Source organism: Maylandia zebra, linkage group LG1 (genome assembly GCF_041146795.1).
Source record: "Maylandia zebra isolate NMK-2024a linkage group LG1, Mzebra_GT3a, whole genome shotgun sequence".
NCBI classification, from domain to species: Eukaryota; Metazoa; Chordata; class Actinopteri; order Cichliformes; family Cichlidae; genus Maylandia; species Maylandia zebra.
Genome location: NC_135167.1, coordinates 7258249 through 7270885, shown reverse-complemented (window position 1 = coordinate 7270885; position 12637 = coordinate 7258249). Strand labels below are relative to the sequence as shown.

Genomic DNA, 12637 nt, shown 5'->3' with positions numbered 1-12637 from the left:
GCTTGTTTAGATTCTTCAAAATATTTCACCCTAATCTGAAAGTCTTCTTCAGCTCTTTTAAACATGTCTACATAGAGCTGAATAGAAATGTGTGAATTAAAAAAATTGAATCCAAATTGAAGTGATTAGGCACTAAAGGTTTTAAAGAATGTTATATTTCTTTATCAATTATATTCATTATTATTAGAAGAATAATTTCCTTCTCCAGACTTTACTTGCTTTTAAATTGATAGCATATAATAAAGGAAAAGTTCATTTGCATTTAGTGAGCTGAAATATTAATTGTAAATATGCACATGTATATGTCCATAAAAAAGCAAGACCTGATTGGGTTGCAGTAAAACAGACAGTGATTTTGCCTAGGAAGCATCTGAGTGGGTTCTCCTCTTTTACTCATTCGGTTGGTGTTTTTAAGGTTTTTAACAGTTAAATTGAAATAAATTTTTGCATCAACTAAAGGCTTATCTTCAGTATTCATGTATTGACACCGATTAAAGCTATATTGTTTTCTTTTATATTTCTATATGAAATCTAAGTTGATCTATAACAACAGATCAATCATTCAATAATGTAAATGTGATCAAAATAACCGTGTAATTGTTATTTTGTTATTGCTTCTCTACATTTATGGTTACAGACTCCCTTACTACCTTACTACAGTAATGTTACTGATAATATTATTGTTATCAGTGTAATTAGTATTGTTATTATTATTTTACATAGCTATAGCATTAATATCATTACTGTGAATAATTCTAAAGGTGTGCCATGCATTCAACTGTTCGCTCTCTGTATATGTGACTCATATTGTTAGGCTTTTTTCACTGAGCAGGAAAATAAAATTCTTATCAGCATGTGTACAGATAATGCTTCCTTTATGTAACCCCGCTAGCTGTTTGACACTAAACATTTGAAAACACAGTTTTGGTGTCATAGTTCAAGAGCTGCCAGATGAAATAAAATTAAACTTCCATCATCTACATTTACAAGAGCAATATTTTCATGCAGGTGTTTTTATATTTCCAGCATTAAAGCTGCAGACAACCTGTAATGGACCTTTGTCCAGCAAGTTAACTGACACTTATGCTCTTGCTCTCAGTTGAAATCTAACACAGTTATCTAAAACTTAGAAAAACATTCAACTCTTCTAAACTTAATTACTAAGAAAAATGTACTGTGTCATACTTGTGGTACTTTTCCTCAAGCTGATGTTGGGCAACAGCCAGAAAACCCAAACCTCAGTATGAGTACACATGCACAAACACTTTGTAATTGTAAATCAATACACAATTATAGCACCATCGTCATAACACACTGCTTACTGACCTCAAATCCCTCGGCGCTGCCTGTGTCTCAGCTTTCTTCTTGTTTGCACACATATGGCTAAAACAATACTGGAAACCACTGTCATTTAATGTGGACACTTGCCAACAGAGACTCGAGGTTTAAAACCACTAGGAAACGGAAGTTTTTCCATGTGTGCAGATCTGCAGCAATATTTATGTGGATGGTAATATTAATTTGACTGCTTGCATCTGTTGCTTTCCAGAAACAGATTGCATTGAAATATATGATCAATATTATTCACTTATTCACTTCACCTGTTTATTTAGAGTTGTGGCATATCTGTGCTGTAGGATAAGATTGAAAAGTTGAAAGGGGTCATAGCTTTTGGCATCAGTGTCTTAAATGTTCTTCTCTACATGTAAGGTTGACCTGATGAAGAAGGGAGGAACTAAATATGTTTGAGATTAACAGTTTTAGCTCATCATGACCTCAGAGCCATGAGTCAGGCAGTGCTTCAGGTCGCTTAATTTTAAAGTAAAATGATGCTAGATTGCCAGATCTCACCTTTGTTTTGAGTAGGGTGAAAGAACTGTGTGGGAGGTGTGGCTCTTTCAAGCCCTTGCTAATTGGAATCTGCCATCAGCTCATAATTTAAAGCTTACATAAGTTGACCACACAAGAAGAAAGAAATTATGGGGCTCAAAAATTTTAGAGTGTTATCAAAAGTAGCAACATTTCGGCTCATTTTAAAAAATAATCTAAGAAAAATGCAGAAAATGGAAAACAAGCTTGAAGACAAGAATAGGTTCAAAATCATCTGAAATGTTCAAGAGAAAAAAAACCCCCAAAACCTATACAAGTGAATAGCCAGCTATCAAAGCTCTCCAGGTTACTGGCAAAAATGTTTCCCTGTGAACTGTCAAGATTTCATGAGTGGAACCTCCAAGGACTCAGTACAAGATGCAAACTGATAAACATCAATAAATTGAGAACTCACAAATAAAGAAAGAAACTTTCAGACTTCTAGAGAGCGGTGAAGATCAACATCTTGCAAAGTGCTGAAATGAATGGAGGAAAAGAAAGAAGCAGTTTATGGCCCAGCGCACCACCAGCTTCTTTTAAACGTGCTTGTGTGTGTGTGTGTGTGTGTGTGTTATGGCTTTGGGCATGTATGGCTGAAAATTCACTGCATGACATTTCATCTATCAGCCAGATCTTTTCAACTTGAGTTCTTCAGGGTGAAGAGCTGGACTATACTCCATTGATATCAGCTGCTTGATCTCAGTCTGATAAAGATGCATTCATTCCCTTCTTTAAAGTCAGAGACACTCCACAGCAGGCAGAAGCTGTAGGTGTCTGCAGTGAAGGCTGCAAGAGCATCACCATGGAAAATACAAGGATCGGCTGATGTCTGATGTCTGTATGCCACTGACATCAGGAAGTAATTGGACTGTAAAGGCTTTTTCAGCATAATACCTAAAACTGAAACTTTGAGTTTGAAAACAGCCAGTGTGTGTGTGTGTGTGTGTGTGTGTGTGTGTGTGTGTATCTATCTATATCTATCTCTCTCTATATATATGTATGTACTTACACTAAGATATTTTATAGGGTTACTGGTTACTGTGTAAACCAACACAGCTTTAGAATTGACAATGAAGTCTACATATTTTCAACCTTTGTGTCATTTTGTGAATTCCCATTTCTCACCAAAACTAGAGCACAGAATTCTTGGAGAGGCTGTTAGTATAATTAATAATAGTGTAATCCTAGATAATTGCATTAAAATATTCCAAAAGTCACCAACATCGTTTGCAGGGTATCATCGTTTGGAGTGGAGGGCCCACTCCTGAAGACCTTCTATGACTCTGTTGTGGCTTCTGCTATCTTTTATGGTGTGGTCTGCTGGGGCGGCAGCATCTCTGCTGGGGACAGGAAGAGACTGAACAGGGTGATCCGAAGGGCCAGCTCTGTTCTAGGATTCCCTCTGGACCCAGTGGAGGTGGTGAGTGACAGGAGAACGGCGGCTAAGCTGTCATCCCTGTTGGACAACGTCTCCCACCCCATGCAGCAGACTGTGACAGCACTGAGCAGCTCCTTCAGTGGGAGACTGCGGCACCCACGGTGTGGGACGGAGAGATTTCGCAGGTCTTTCCTCCCCACTGCTGTCAGACTCCATAATAAAGACTTTAACTGATCAAGCACACACATCCATACATATGCAATAATACTAAGTGCAATAATCCTTTCTGTCATCGTTGTATTTTTACTCAGTTGTATATAGTATTTGTATTTGTATTCTATTTTTATCTTATTGTATATTTATTTTATTGTATTCTACTGTATATAGTATTTTATTCTATTCTGTACAGTTGTGTACTGTATTTATTCTTATTGTATTCTAATTTTTGCCTCATAACTTTTGCACTGTCCACTTCCTGCTGTGACAAAACAAATTTCCCACGTGTGGGACTAATAAAGGTTATCTTATCTTATCTTATCTTAACAAACATACCAAATGTTGAGAGGTCTAATTCAGTGACTGGAATTAGTGAAGGTAAAGCTTAGCAGACAGCTAGTGTTGGTGTTAGGACCTACTTGTCACTCAAAGCAGCCATGCTCTTAATAACCCATCACATTAACCACGTAACCAGGTTCATTTAGAGCAATCAGCAGAAAAACTAAGCTAACCCCCAAATTAGTCAATCCTCATAGACTCCCTGTTAAAACGTCCAAGCTGAGGGATTAATATGCTTGCAGGCTGGTCTCTATGGTGACCTCTAACCTTAATATAAGTTAAGGCTTAAACTTAAGTTTGGCTCTGTTGGTGCATATTTTGATGAAAATTTTCTTACTATCCATAATGTTTGTGCTCATGTTGATCACGTTCACGTTGATTCAGAAAATCATTAAATTATTATTAAGTTTAATTATTAAATAATTATAAAATGCTCAGTCACACCAGAGTTAAAATAGGATGCCAACCTCCTTGCAACTAACTGATGGTTGCCTGGTGACTGCATTGAATTTCTTTTCTCATTTGGCAACTGATTGCAAGTATTTAAGGTGACTGAAATAAATGCCATCTAATTTACAAACCTGATTGCCAATATGCTGGAATCAATCAGAGCTGATCAATGAGCACAACTTGTCTGCAAATAACTGTCAGGTTGTCAACTGGTTAGATTCTAATTATATTCCTATATAAAAGCAAGGTTGCCAAGGCCTGTGTTATTTTGCAGTGAAATTGCAGTCCTGCAGCAAATATGTTGTGGAGGTATTTCTGAGTCCCTGTTTCAAATCGATGTCAATCTGGCTGAATGTACACTAAGTCTTTAATGTGAATTACTGTTTAATATGAATGTTTGTGTATGTAGATTGAAACTGGTTTACAACAGATGGGAAAAGAATTTGTGATTTTTACTAGTTTGTCAGTTAATTGTCAGATTGTATGTAATTGCCTGGTTTTATTCAGTGGAATCTAGTTGACTGATTACAGACTGACTCTGTCTTTTTACTATCCTCTTGACACATCAGAGTTGCTCTGACAGCAACTGACTGCGAGTGGTTGCAGACCTGGTCCCTATCTTTGGAGCCACTATTTCAAAGGCAATCAATTCCCAAGTTCATTGCACACAGTTGCAATAATTTTGGTTATCCCTACGATGTTGTAGCGCAAAATAAAATATATGAAATGAAATGTACCTCCTGTTAAGTTGTCACAAAAAGGAAAATAAACTCAATAAATAAAAAACTGATTTTTGTACCAGGCTGTAAACATGTGGGGTTTTTTTTCCTGTTGTAAAGTTGGACATTTTAACATGGGAGTCTATGGAAAAGCCTCAGTGGGCCTTAGATAAACAGCATTGGCTTCATTTTTCAGAAGAATAGGTTTCCCCTTGGACTCATCCTGTAGTATCCAAGGATATAAACTATGTACCTTTAGAAATACCAAACTACCTGAGAAAAAGACATATTTCTATCACTTCTATCACATCAACAATGGATAGAAGAGGAGAAGACAACACAGACACACACTGAACCCATGCTGTTCAGCTTTGTGAGAGATTTAGATGAAGACAAGATTTAGTCAAATTCACACATCTTTATAAGACAGGACAAAATGGAAAAAGAGATCGTCTGATTGTTTGAAGACATTTTCTTAAGAGAGTCACATTAATACAAAGATCTATCATGGAATACCAGTATTTTATATACTGTAGATGTTATACCACATTTTAATATTCTGTAACATGTGTACATGGTAATATGCCAACTTTGCTTCAAAAAGTGTTCAGTTAGTTCATCCAAGGAAAAAAAAAAAGACTTTTTAAAGAATATTCAACTCACCATGAAAGGATTACAATACCCTGCAAACGCTCACGGTCTGTGTCATAATGTCTTTAAGCGTTTATCTTTACCACAAGAGAATACACAAAAACTCAATGCTTTGGGTAACTCAATGGACTGGATCTCGCCTTTCATACAAAATACTCGAAATAACCAAATGCTCATTAATGATTTACACAGTCCCAAGGGAAACAGAGACAACATTGTGATACTGTGAGAATTCATGTCAAGATAATAAGGAAGAGATGTGAAGAGCTCCTTTGTAAACCACTCTATATCCAGATACAACATGAAATAAAATAGTTGCCTGAGGTTTATCATTCAGTGTGTGAGAATGCTTCAGGATCCACTCTGAAAGAAATAACTCATTTTGTCAACTGAGCACTTAATTATGAGATTTTTCAAAAGTAATATCTATTTGGTTGTAGGTTTTGAGTCGAATTGGATTTTAGAACAAAACTCTTCATATTTCTCTTTAAGTTAATACTGTAATTATTTTTAAAAACTGCAATGATACCACACAATTAGCTGACCCACTTCAGTGGTTATTATTTTTTGTGTACAGCCCAAAAATTAAGACAAGTATCCGCCTGCTGCAGCCACGTCTCTGTAATTGTAACAGGAGTGTTTTTCTAATCAGCCAACATCATTCTTGTGCAGCTGATGGAAGAGAAATCATGATAATAGTAATAAAAATGCAATGTGTTTCTTTTAACAGCGTGTATAGTGATAGGATCCTGAGGACATCAACCTATAATACTTTAAAATAAGAGGTCTACATTGGGGAAAATATCCTACTTTGCTTTCTTGCTGAGCGTTAGATGATAAGATCAATGCAGCTCTCATATCGGCATTGACAATGTATAGCTAGCACCAACAGCTTGTGAGTTTCGCCTGGCTCAAACGCTGGAAATAGGGAATAGCTGTTTGCAACAAAATTAGCTTCCCAACATCTGAAAATGCACTTCAGTGTGGGGAGAAAGAAAGTTGGCCAGTAACCTCAGTTTAACACAATCAAGACATAAGAAACCAAAGCTAGCTAACCCTCCATGTCCAGTGTAGCTTACCCAATTAGCTTATTCCACCGAACTGTATTTTTGAGAAATGTGTCACATTTTATGACACATTATATGTTAAAACCTTTTGAGCTTAAATTTTAAAATTTGTTACAATGTAAGGAACATTGCTACAGTCTACAGAAATTTACTAGCAAAGCAGCATGGCTATTACTTACATTTTCAAGTTTGTAAAGTCTTCAAAAGTACTGATGTTTATCAATCAAAACTCTAGCTATGGCTTTAACTGACTCTTTAAAAAAATCTGTTTTTGCAGCTATAACATGAATGTTGAACATACTTAATATGTTAATATGTAAATAAGCTAAACAACTAAATTTATCGTTAAAAGCATAAAAAATAGGTCTAATCACCGGATTCACAAAGTGTCGACCGTAAAGACACTGGAGGCCACAAGTGTTTTCTAAATGGCAATTTTAGGAGAATTGAGTTTGTGAAAAACAGCTTCCAGGGTGTTTATATGTGGACAAAGTACTTAATCCTACTCTATAAACTTATCCGATAAAGTGCTGTTATATAGGCTAACTCAAATAATAATCCTTCTGGTTTTAATCTAAGGGATTGGTTACAAACTCAAGTTGATTTTTCTATTAAAGTTTTTCTTTTGAATTTGTTAAGGATTTTTTTAAAACTTGGGTTTGCTATTATTCTTCATTTCTGACCTCTTTCTAATCCTGGATGCTTCTTATATCTTATTAGTTGAAAGAACTTAATTTTGAAAATGAAGCTGTTTATGGAGAATAACGTTCAACAAATATCAAAAGTTATCCATGGAAATGGAAATGAAATGTTGAATGTTCTACTTGTGTAATGACCAGAGATGTGATCATGCATAAGATTTTAACATTTTAATCTGAGTGTGAGTGGTCTGACGTTTGGGGTTCACCGTTTTAATTGTTTCTTATTGGCTACTCACTCTAGCAGTTTTTTCCTTTTCGTAAATCAGTAGCAGTTTTGGGTATATTCGGCTTAAATTGGGACATAAAAATTACTTGGCAGGTTTTCCATTACAATTTCATGATTGAATAAAAAAAAATCTGAAATAGGCCTAACAATAAAATTCAGAGCAGAACAGAAACTGAATTAATAATATTCGATTTAAAAGAAAAAGCTTTTTATATAATTATTTTTCAGTTAAAACATTACTTATTATTCACAAAGCTACATATAAGCTCTATCAGGATAAATATACGTGTTAGTTAAAATGTCAATGTGCTTTTCAACAAGTTTAAAAAAAAAAAAAAGCTTAACTAGCTGATGCTTTTTTTACTAAGCTGAGCTGACTATGTGCTGAAACCTGTAGCCACATATTAAAAAATAAGATATAAAAGCTGCATTTGTTATAACTCTCAGCAAGAAAGCAATCATATTGGTCAAAATGTCAAATAGTTCCTTTAACACATACAATAGGCTGTTTAATTCAAGACAACAACCCTGCGACTCACAAATGATGAATACACTCAAAGCTACAAAAACGCTGTTTTTTTAAAGCAGTTTTACATCAAAAAGCTTGAATATGACAAAGCGTGTGTATGTGTATTTGAGGGCTGAGGCGTGAGATATTACTAACCAACTTATAATTCTTGCCATAAAAAGCAAATGAAAAGGAACGTGAATCCGAGGTTTCATCACCTCTTTGGAAAGTGTCATGTTGAACCATGGCTCTGAGTCATCCCACGTTCGCCAAAGTCTCTTTGATTCGGTGTCAGTGGGCTTTTCGCATTGTATTCACTGGCATTCACCTTCACCACATTAGACAACCAGCACTGACACGAGTAATTCCCAAGGAAATCTCCTCTGGATTAGGATGAAAACAAATACCATAGCTTTATACTTTAGCCACCCAGATCACAGTCAGAAAAGGAATCAAAGTAACATCGGAAAAAATAAGTTAACATAATTCTGACACATAGAATTTTACAATATGTACATTATCTTTAAATTAAAATAGATTTGTCAGTTGTCTGATTGGGTAGGTCCTCTACAGAGCGCTGCTATTTTCCAACCATCCAGTGTTATTCCAAAGAGCTCCCTTTATGAGCTCAGAGCCAGCCAATCAGAGTGCAAGTAAGGCTTCCAACGTCAAGTCCCTGCCAATAGTTTGTCGGTGGCGTCTTCAGACAGGGCCAAGCCCTTAGCAACACACATGGGAGACCCTTCAACACCTTGACAAAAAGAAATAAATATAAAATATATGTAATATTTCTATATATATTCATAAAACCAAACCTAGGATAGATTTGAACTCTGATGTCTTCTCTCCATAATATAATCAAATTGCGGCCCCTTCCTACTGCCAGTCCACTTTCCTTTCGGTCTCCATTTTTGTGTATTTTTGCAGTTTTTCAAGGAAAAACCAAAAAAAAAAGTCTTCTTCAAACCTGTACATCTTATACACAAGTAAACAAAATGTAAAAGTGCGTGTTTTTTTGAATACGTTTTATCCACTATATCCAAAAGTGTTGCAGGCACTTAAGTCCTTCCCAAACAATGCAGGTGTTTTTTCGACAGTGAAGCAGGTTGGTTTGGTTATTCCTGGATCCATGTGGGTCGTTCTGTCTGTATGTCTCTGTCGATCTTTGCGTCTGGCGAGGCCACTCACGGGCCGCTGCTAGCCCAGGATGTCCAGGTAGACCGGCGTGGCTTTTCCCATGGCGAACAGGACCTTCTGAATGTCCTTAATGTTCAGTCGCTGCTGTGGTTCCCGCTGCCAGCAGCCTAGCATGATGTCATAAACCTCCTTAGGACAAATCCGTGGCCTCTCCAGAACCCGACCCTGGGTTATGCACTCAATGACCTGCAGAGGAGACAGGGCAGTGGAGTGAAACAGGAGATTCTCACTCACTGATTGCTTTGGTTTGTTCATAATGAGAAAGCGGTGACACTGAGCAGAAATGTCCTTTGAGGTTTGAACTAATGAAACTGAGATGAAAGAAATAAACAGAACACATTCAATCCTAAATTTGGGCAATAATAAAAGGGAAACAAGACTTTTTTTTCCTGTCCCACAGCACAAACTAACAATACTGACTATTTGGTGGGGCTGGGATGTTTTAGATGTTGTTAAAAGGCTGATTGATCTTTTCTCTATTGTGCTTGCGCACTAATTAGCCAGATGACTCATTGCTGTCGTGATAATTTGGCTTCATTTTCCAGGGCACTGTACTTTAAAAGAATGGATAGCAATCTATTTGTGTGAAACAATTGGGGGAGGGGGGGGGGGGGGTCATGTTATGGAAAAACTGTGATTTCTTAACATTATTTACACTTCACACTTGTGTACTAATCAAAACTATCTCAAACATCTTTTTATAAGTTTTCACTTTTCAAGGCGTAGAAATTAACAACACAGCTGAAGAGGGAAAACAGAAACTTTCCCCATAAGGCATATTATGGTGTCATGCAATTTCACGCTCTTGCAAGTCTGCAGCATAACAACAGTGTCAGAACAAAGGATTTGATAATCTACTGATATCTAAAGCCTAATTTTCTGGAAGGAACATCTGACAAACTTGATCTGTGTTTAAATAAATGTGACTTTACTTTACTCAAGACAGCAGTACACGTTATTAGAACAAAACAGGAGGGACACACTTGATCTATTGTTCTACCGTTTGTTTACTTTCTGTTATATTCCGTCTGTCATGTCTCATCCCCAGATGATAAGAGTCTCTAAAATGCGGACGAGCTACCTTTAAGACTGACTGGAGCCTTTATGCATAATTCCACAATCGCAAGCGCTACAATCAAGCAGTAGCTTTGGAAAATCCACCCAGTGCTTCTCTAACTGTGGTGCATAGCGCCACTGCAGGGGGTGGGGGAATGTCATGTTTTTGGGGTCCTTAATTTGTTTGTTGGTACAGTTTTTTTTCTTTGCGTTCCTGGTTTTCTCTTTTCTCTCAGTTATGTTTAGTTTTATGGCGCACTGTAAACGTGTTTAATCCCCAAAACCAGTTCTACTTCTAACAGTAATGTGATTGGTGTGTGCACGGCTGCAGTCAAGTGAACTGTGCTCTGGTCCAACTGAAGACATGAGCCTTGCTCAGTTAGACCCAAGCACGGTACACAAGTAGTGTGTTCGAATGCTTCCTCAGTGACAGTGACTGGCCCTGTAAAAATCACTGTGTTATGTAAATAGCAAATCTGTAACGCATGTGAGAGGCCAGTGTGTCACCGCTTCCAATTAGCTACAAAATGCATAAAATCATGAAGCTCATTGTGCTCTCTGAAGCGAAGTTGAGATGTTGAAACAAAGTGAAGTGTACTTGGGTCTGCATGTAAAGAGCAGTTTGAGCACAGGACAGCGAGGCTGTGGGAAGATGGGACAAACACACTTGGTGTTGGTACGAGGCAACCATGCTTAGTGTGAGTACACCCTCAGTCTGTTTTGTCTCTCTGTTGTTTTACTTCCTCTTTTATTTAGTTTTCTCATGTTTAGTCTCTTGGTTTTAATTTCTGATTTTGTTCCTTTCCCTCCTTTTCCCTCCGTCTATCTTATCCTTTTTATTAGCATTTGGATTTTATTTTCCCCCCCTGTTTTTTGTTGTTAATGATAAAGAAAAATGAGGATTGTTTTATTGATCCAAACTATTTTAAAACCACAACCACTTAAACTTTGGAACAGTCCTCCTCAGCGTATTAGGTCGCCTAAATCTGCTGAAAAAAAGGATTTTGCCCACTAATTTGGGCCACAGTTTACATAAATGCATGCAAGTATATACTGTGATGACACTGAGACCATATGTTTAACTATGTGTCTGCATGTGTCAGCTTTTATTTCAAATAAAGCACTTTGTAAAAGTGTGCTTTAAAAGCGCTATGCACATAAAGTTATTATTATTAAATTTGCACAGAGACTAAGCTCGTGTTTGATGTTATTAAACATCATGGGGGCTACATTAATTTAATGGAATAACAATTGTAATCCATCAGGTTCCTCTGCGTCGTAATGATAGAGCTGTGATATCGATAAATCTGTTAACTTACACAGTCAGCATTTTTCTCAGCTTCCCTCTCTGGCTTCAAATAAGCGAGACTTTATTAATATATCAGGTCTTCTCCAGTCTTACTGACCACACACATTCACAATCTGCTGCTTTGGCTGTAGCAGCTGTGTTGTTTTCAGCCTGTATTAAGTGCTTAAACTCTTCCCATAGTATAGTTTTATCTTTGTTTGTCAAGTCAGCTGCTCTGTTGTAAGTAGACCTGTCAGTGTTTCTGGTTGGTTATTTGCACCCTTTCATGTGACTTATTATGCTGACGCCTACTTTTGTGTGACCACTTATTGTTACAGTTCAGGTGAGTGAAGCTAGATAATATAGATAATATGTATTCTGCAGGGCTTTGGTGATTTACAACCTTTATTTTTCCTTGACTTAGTACTTGGACTCAATTAGAGCCTAGAGTAGTCTCACTTCCCATCTGAGATTCAGATTGTAGCACGCGTCCTTCGTACATACATCATATACTTGCAAATATGATAACATGTACTAATAGACAAGTGAAAGTGAAAACAAGGGTGTGATTAGTCACCCTAGTTCTATGATCACAGTTGGGGTCTCTGATCGCAGTACAAAGCATAACTCCAACCCCCTCACATAATAAGCAACTTGAGAGGACAGATAAGCAGCAGCGTGAGGGCAGATGTAATAAGGCTGGACTGGGATCAGCTGCTGCTAATAGGCCAAGGCAAGAGGGGCTGCATGAAACAGAGCAGGTTGGCTATAATATCCTTGACCATCAATTTAGCACGCAGTGTAGTTTTCACCTTTTGCTTTCTGCATAGCAGATTAAATGAGAATTATGGTTTATTTTCCAATAATGTATCTACTGTGGGTCACGATAACTTTACACTAGGCACACGTGCCAAGGGTTAACTGATGGCACAGCCATAGCTGGACTGGCCATCGGGCATACCGGGCATTTGC

The 12637-nt window shown here is 37.2% G+C and overlaps 1 protein-coding gene across 3 annotated transcripts in view; it reads right to left on the bottom strand.

Annotated features, from left to right (window-relative positions):
- Nucleotides 1–5425: 5425 nt before the first annotated feature.
- The window catches only part of ntrk3b (neurotrophic tyrosine kinase, receptor, type 3b), a 224195-nt gene continuing 216983 nt past the window's right edge, over nucleotides 5426–12637 (bottom strand). For all 3 annotated transcript variants that reach the window (XM_004539757.2, XM_004539756.2, XM_004539758.2), the window contains one exon: nucleotides 5426–9507. In XM_004539757.2, the coding sequence (XP_004539814.1) occupies nucleotides 9322–9507 (186 nt within the window). In that variant the 3' untranslated portion in view covers nucleotides 5426–9321. The remainder of the gene's footprint in view (nucleotides 9508–12637) is intronic.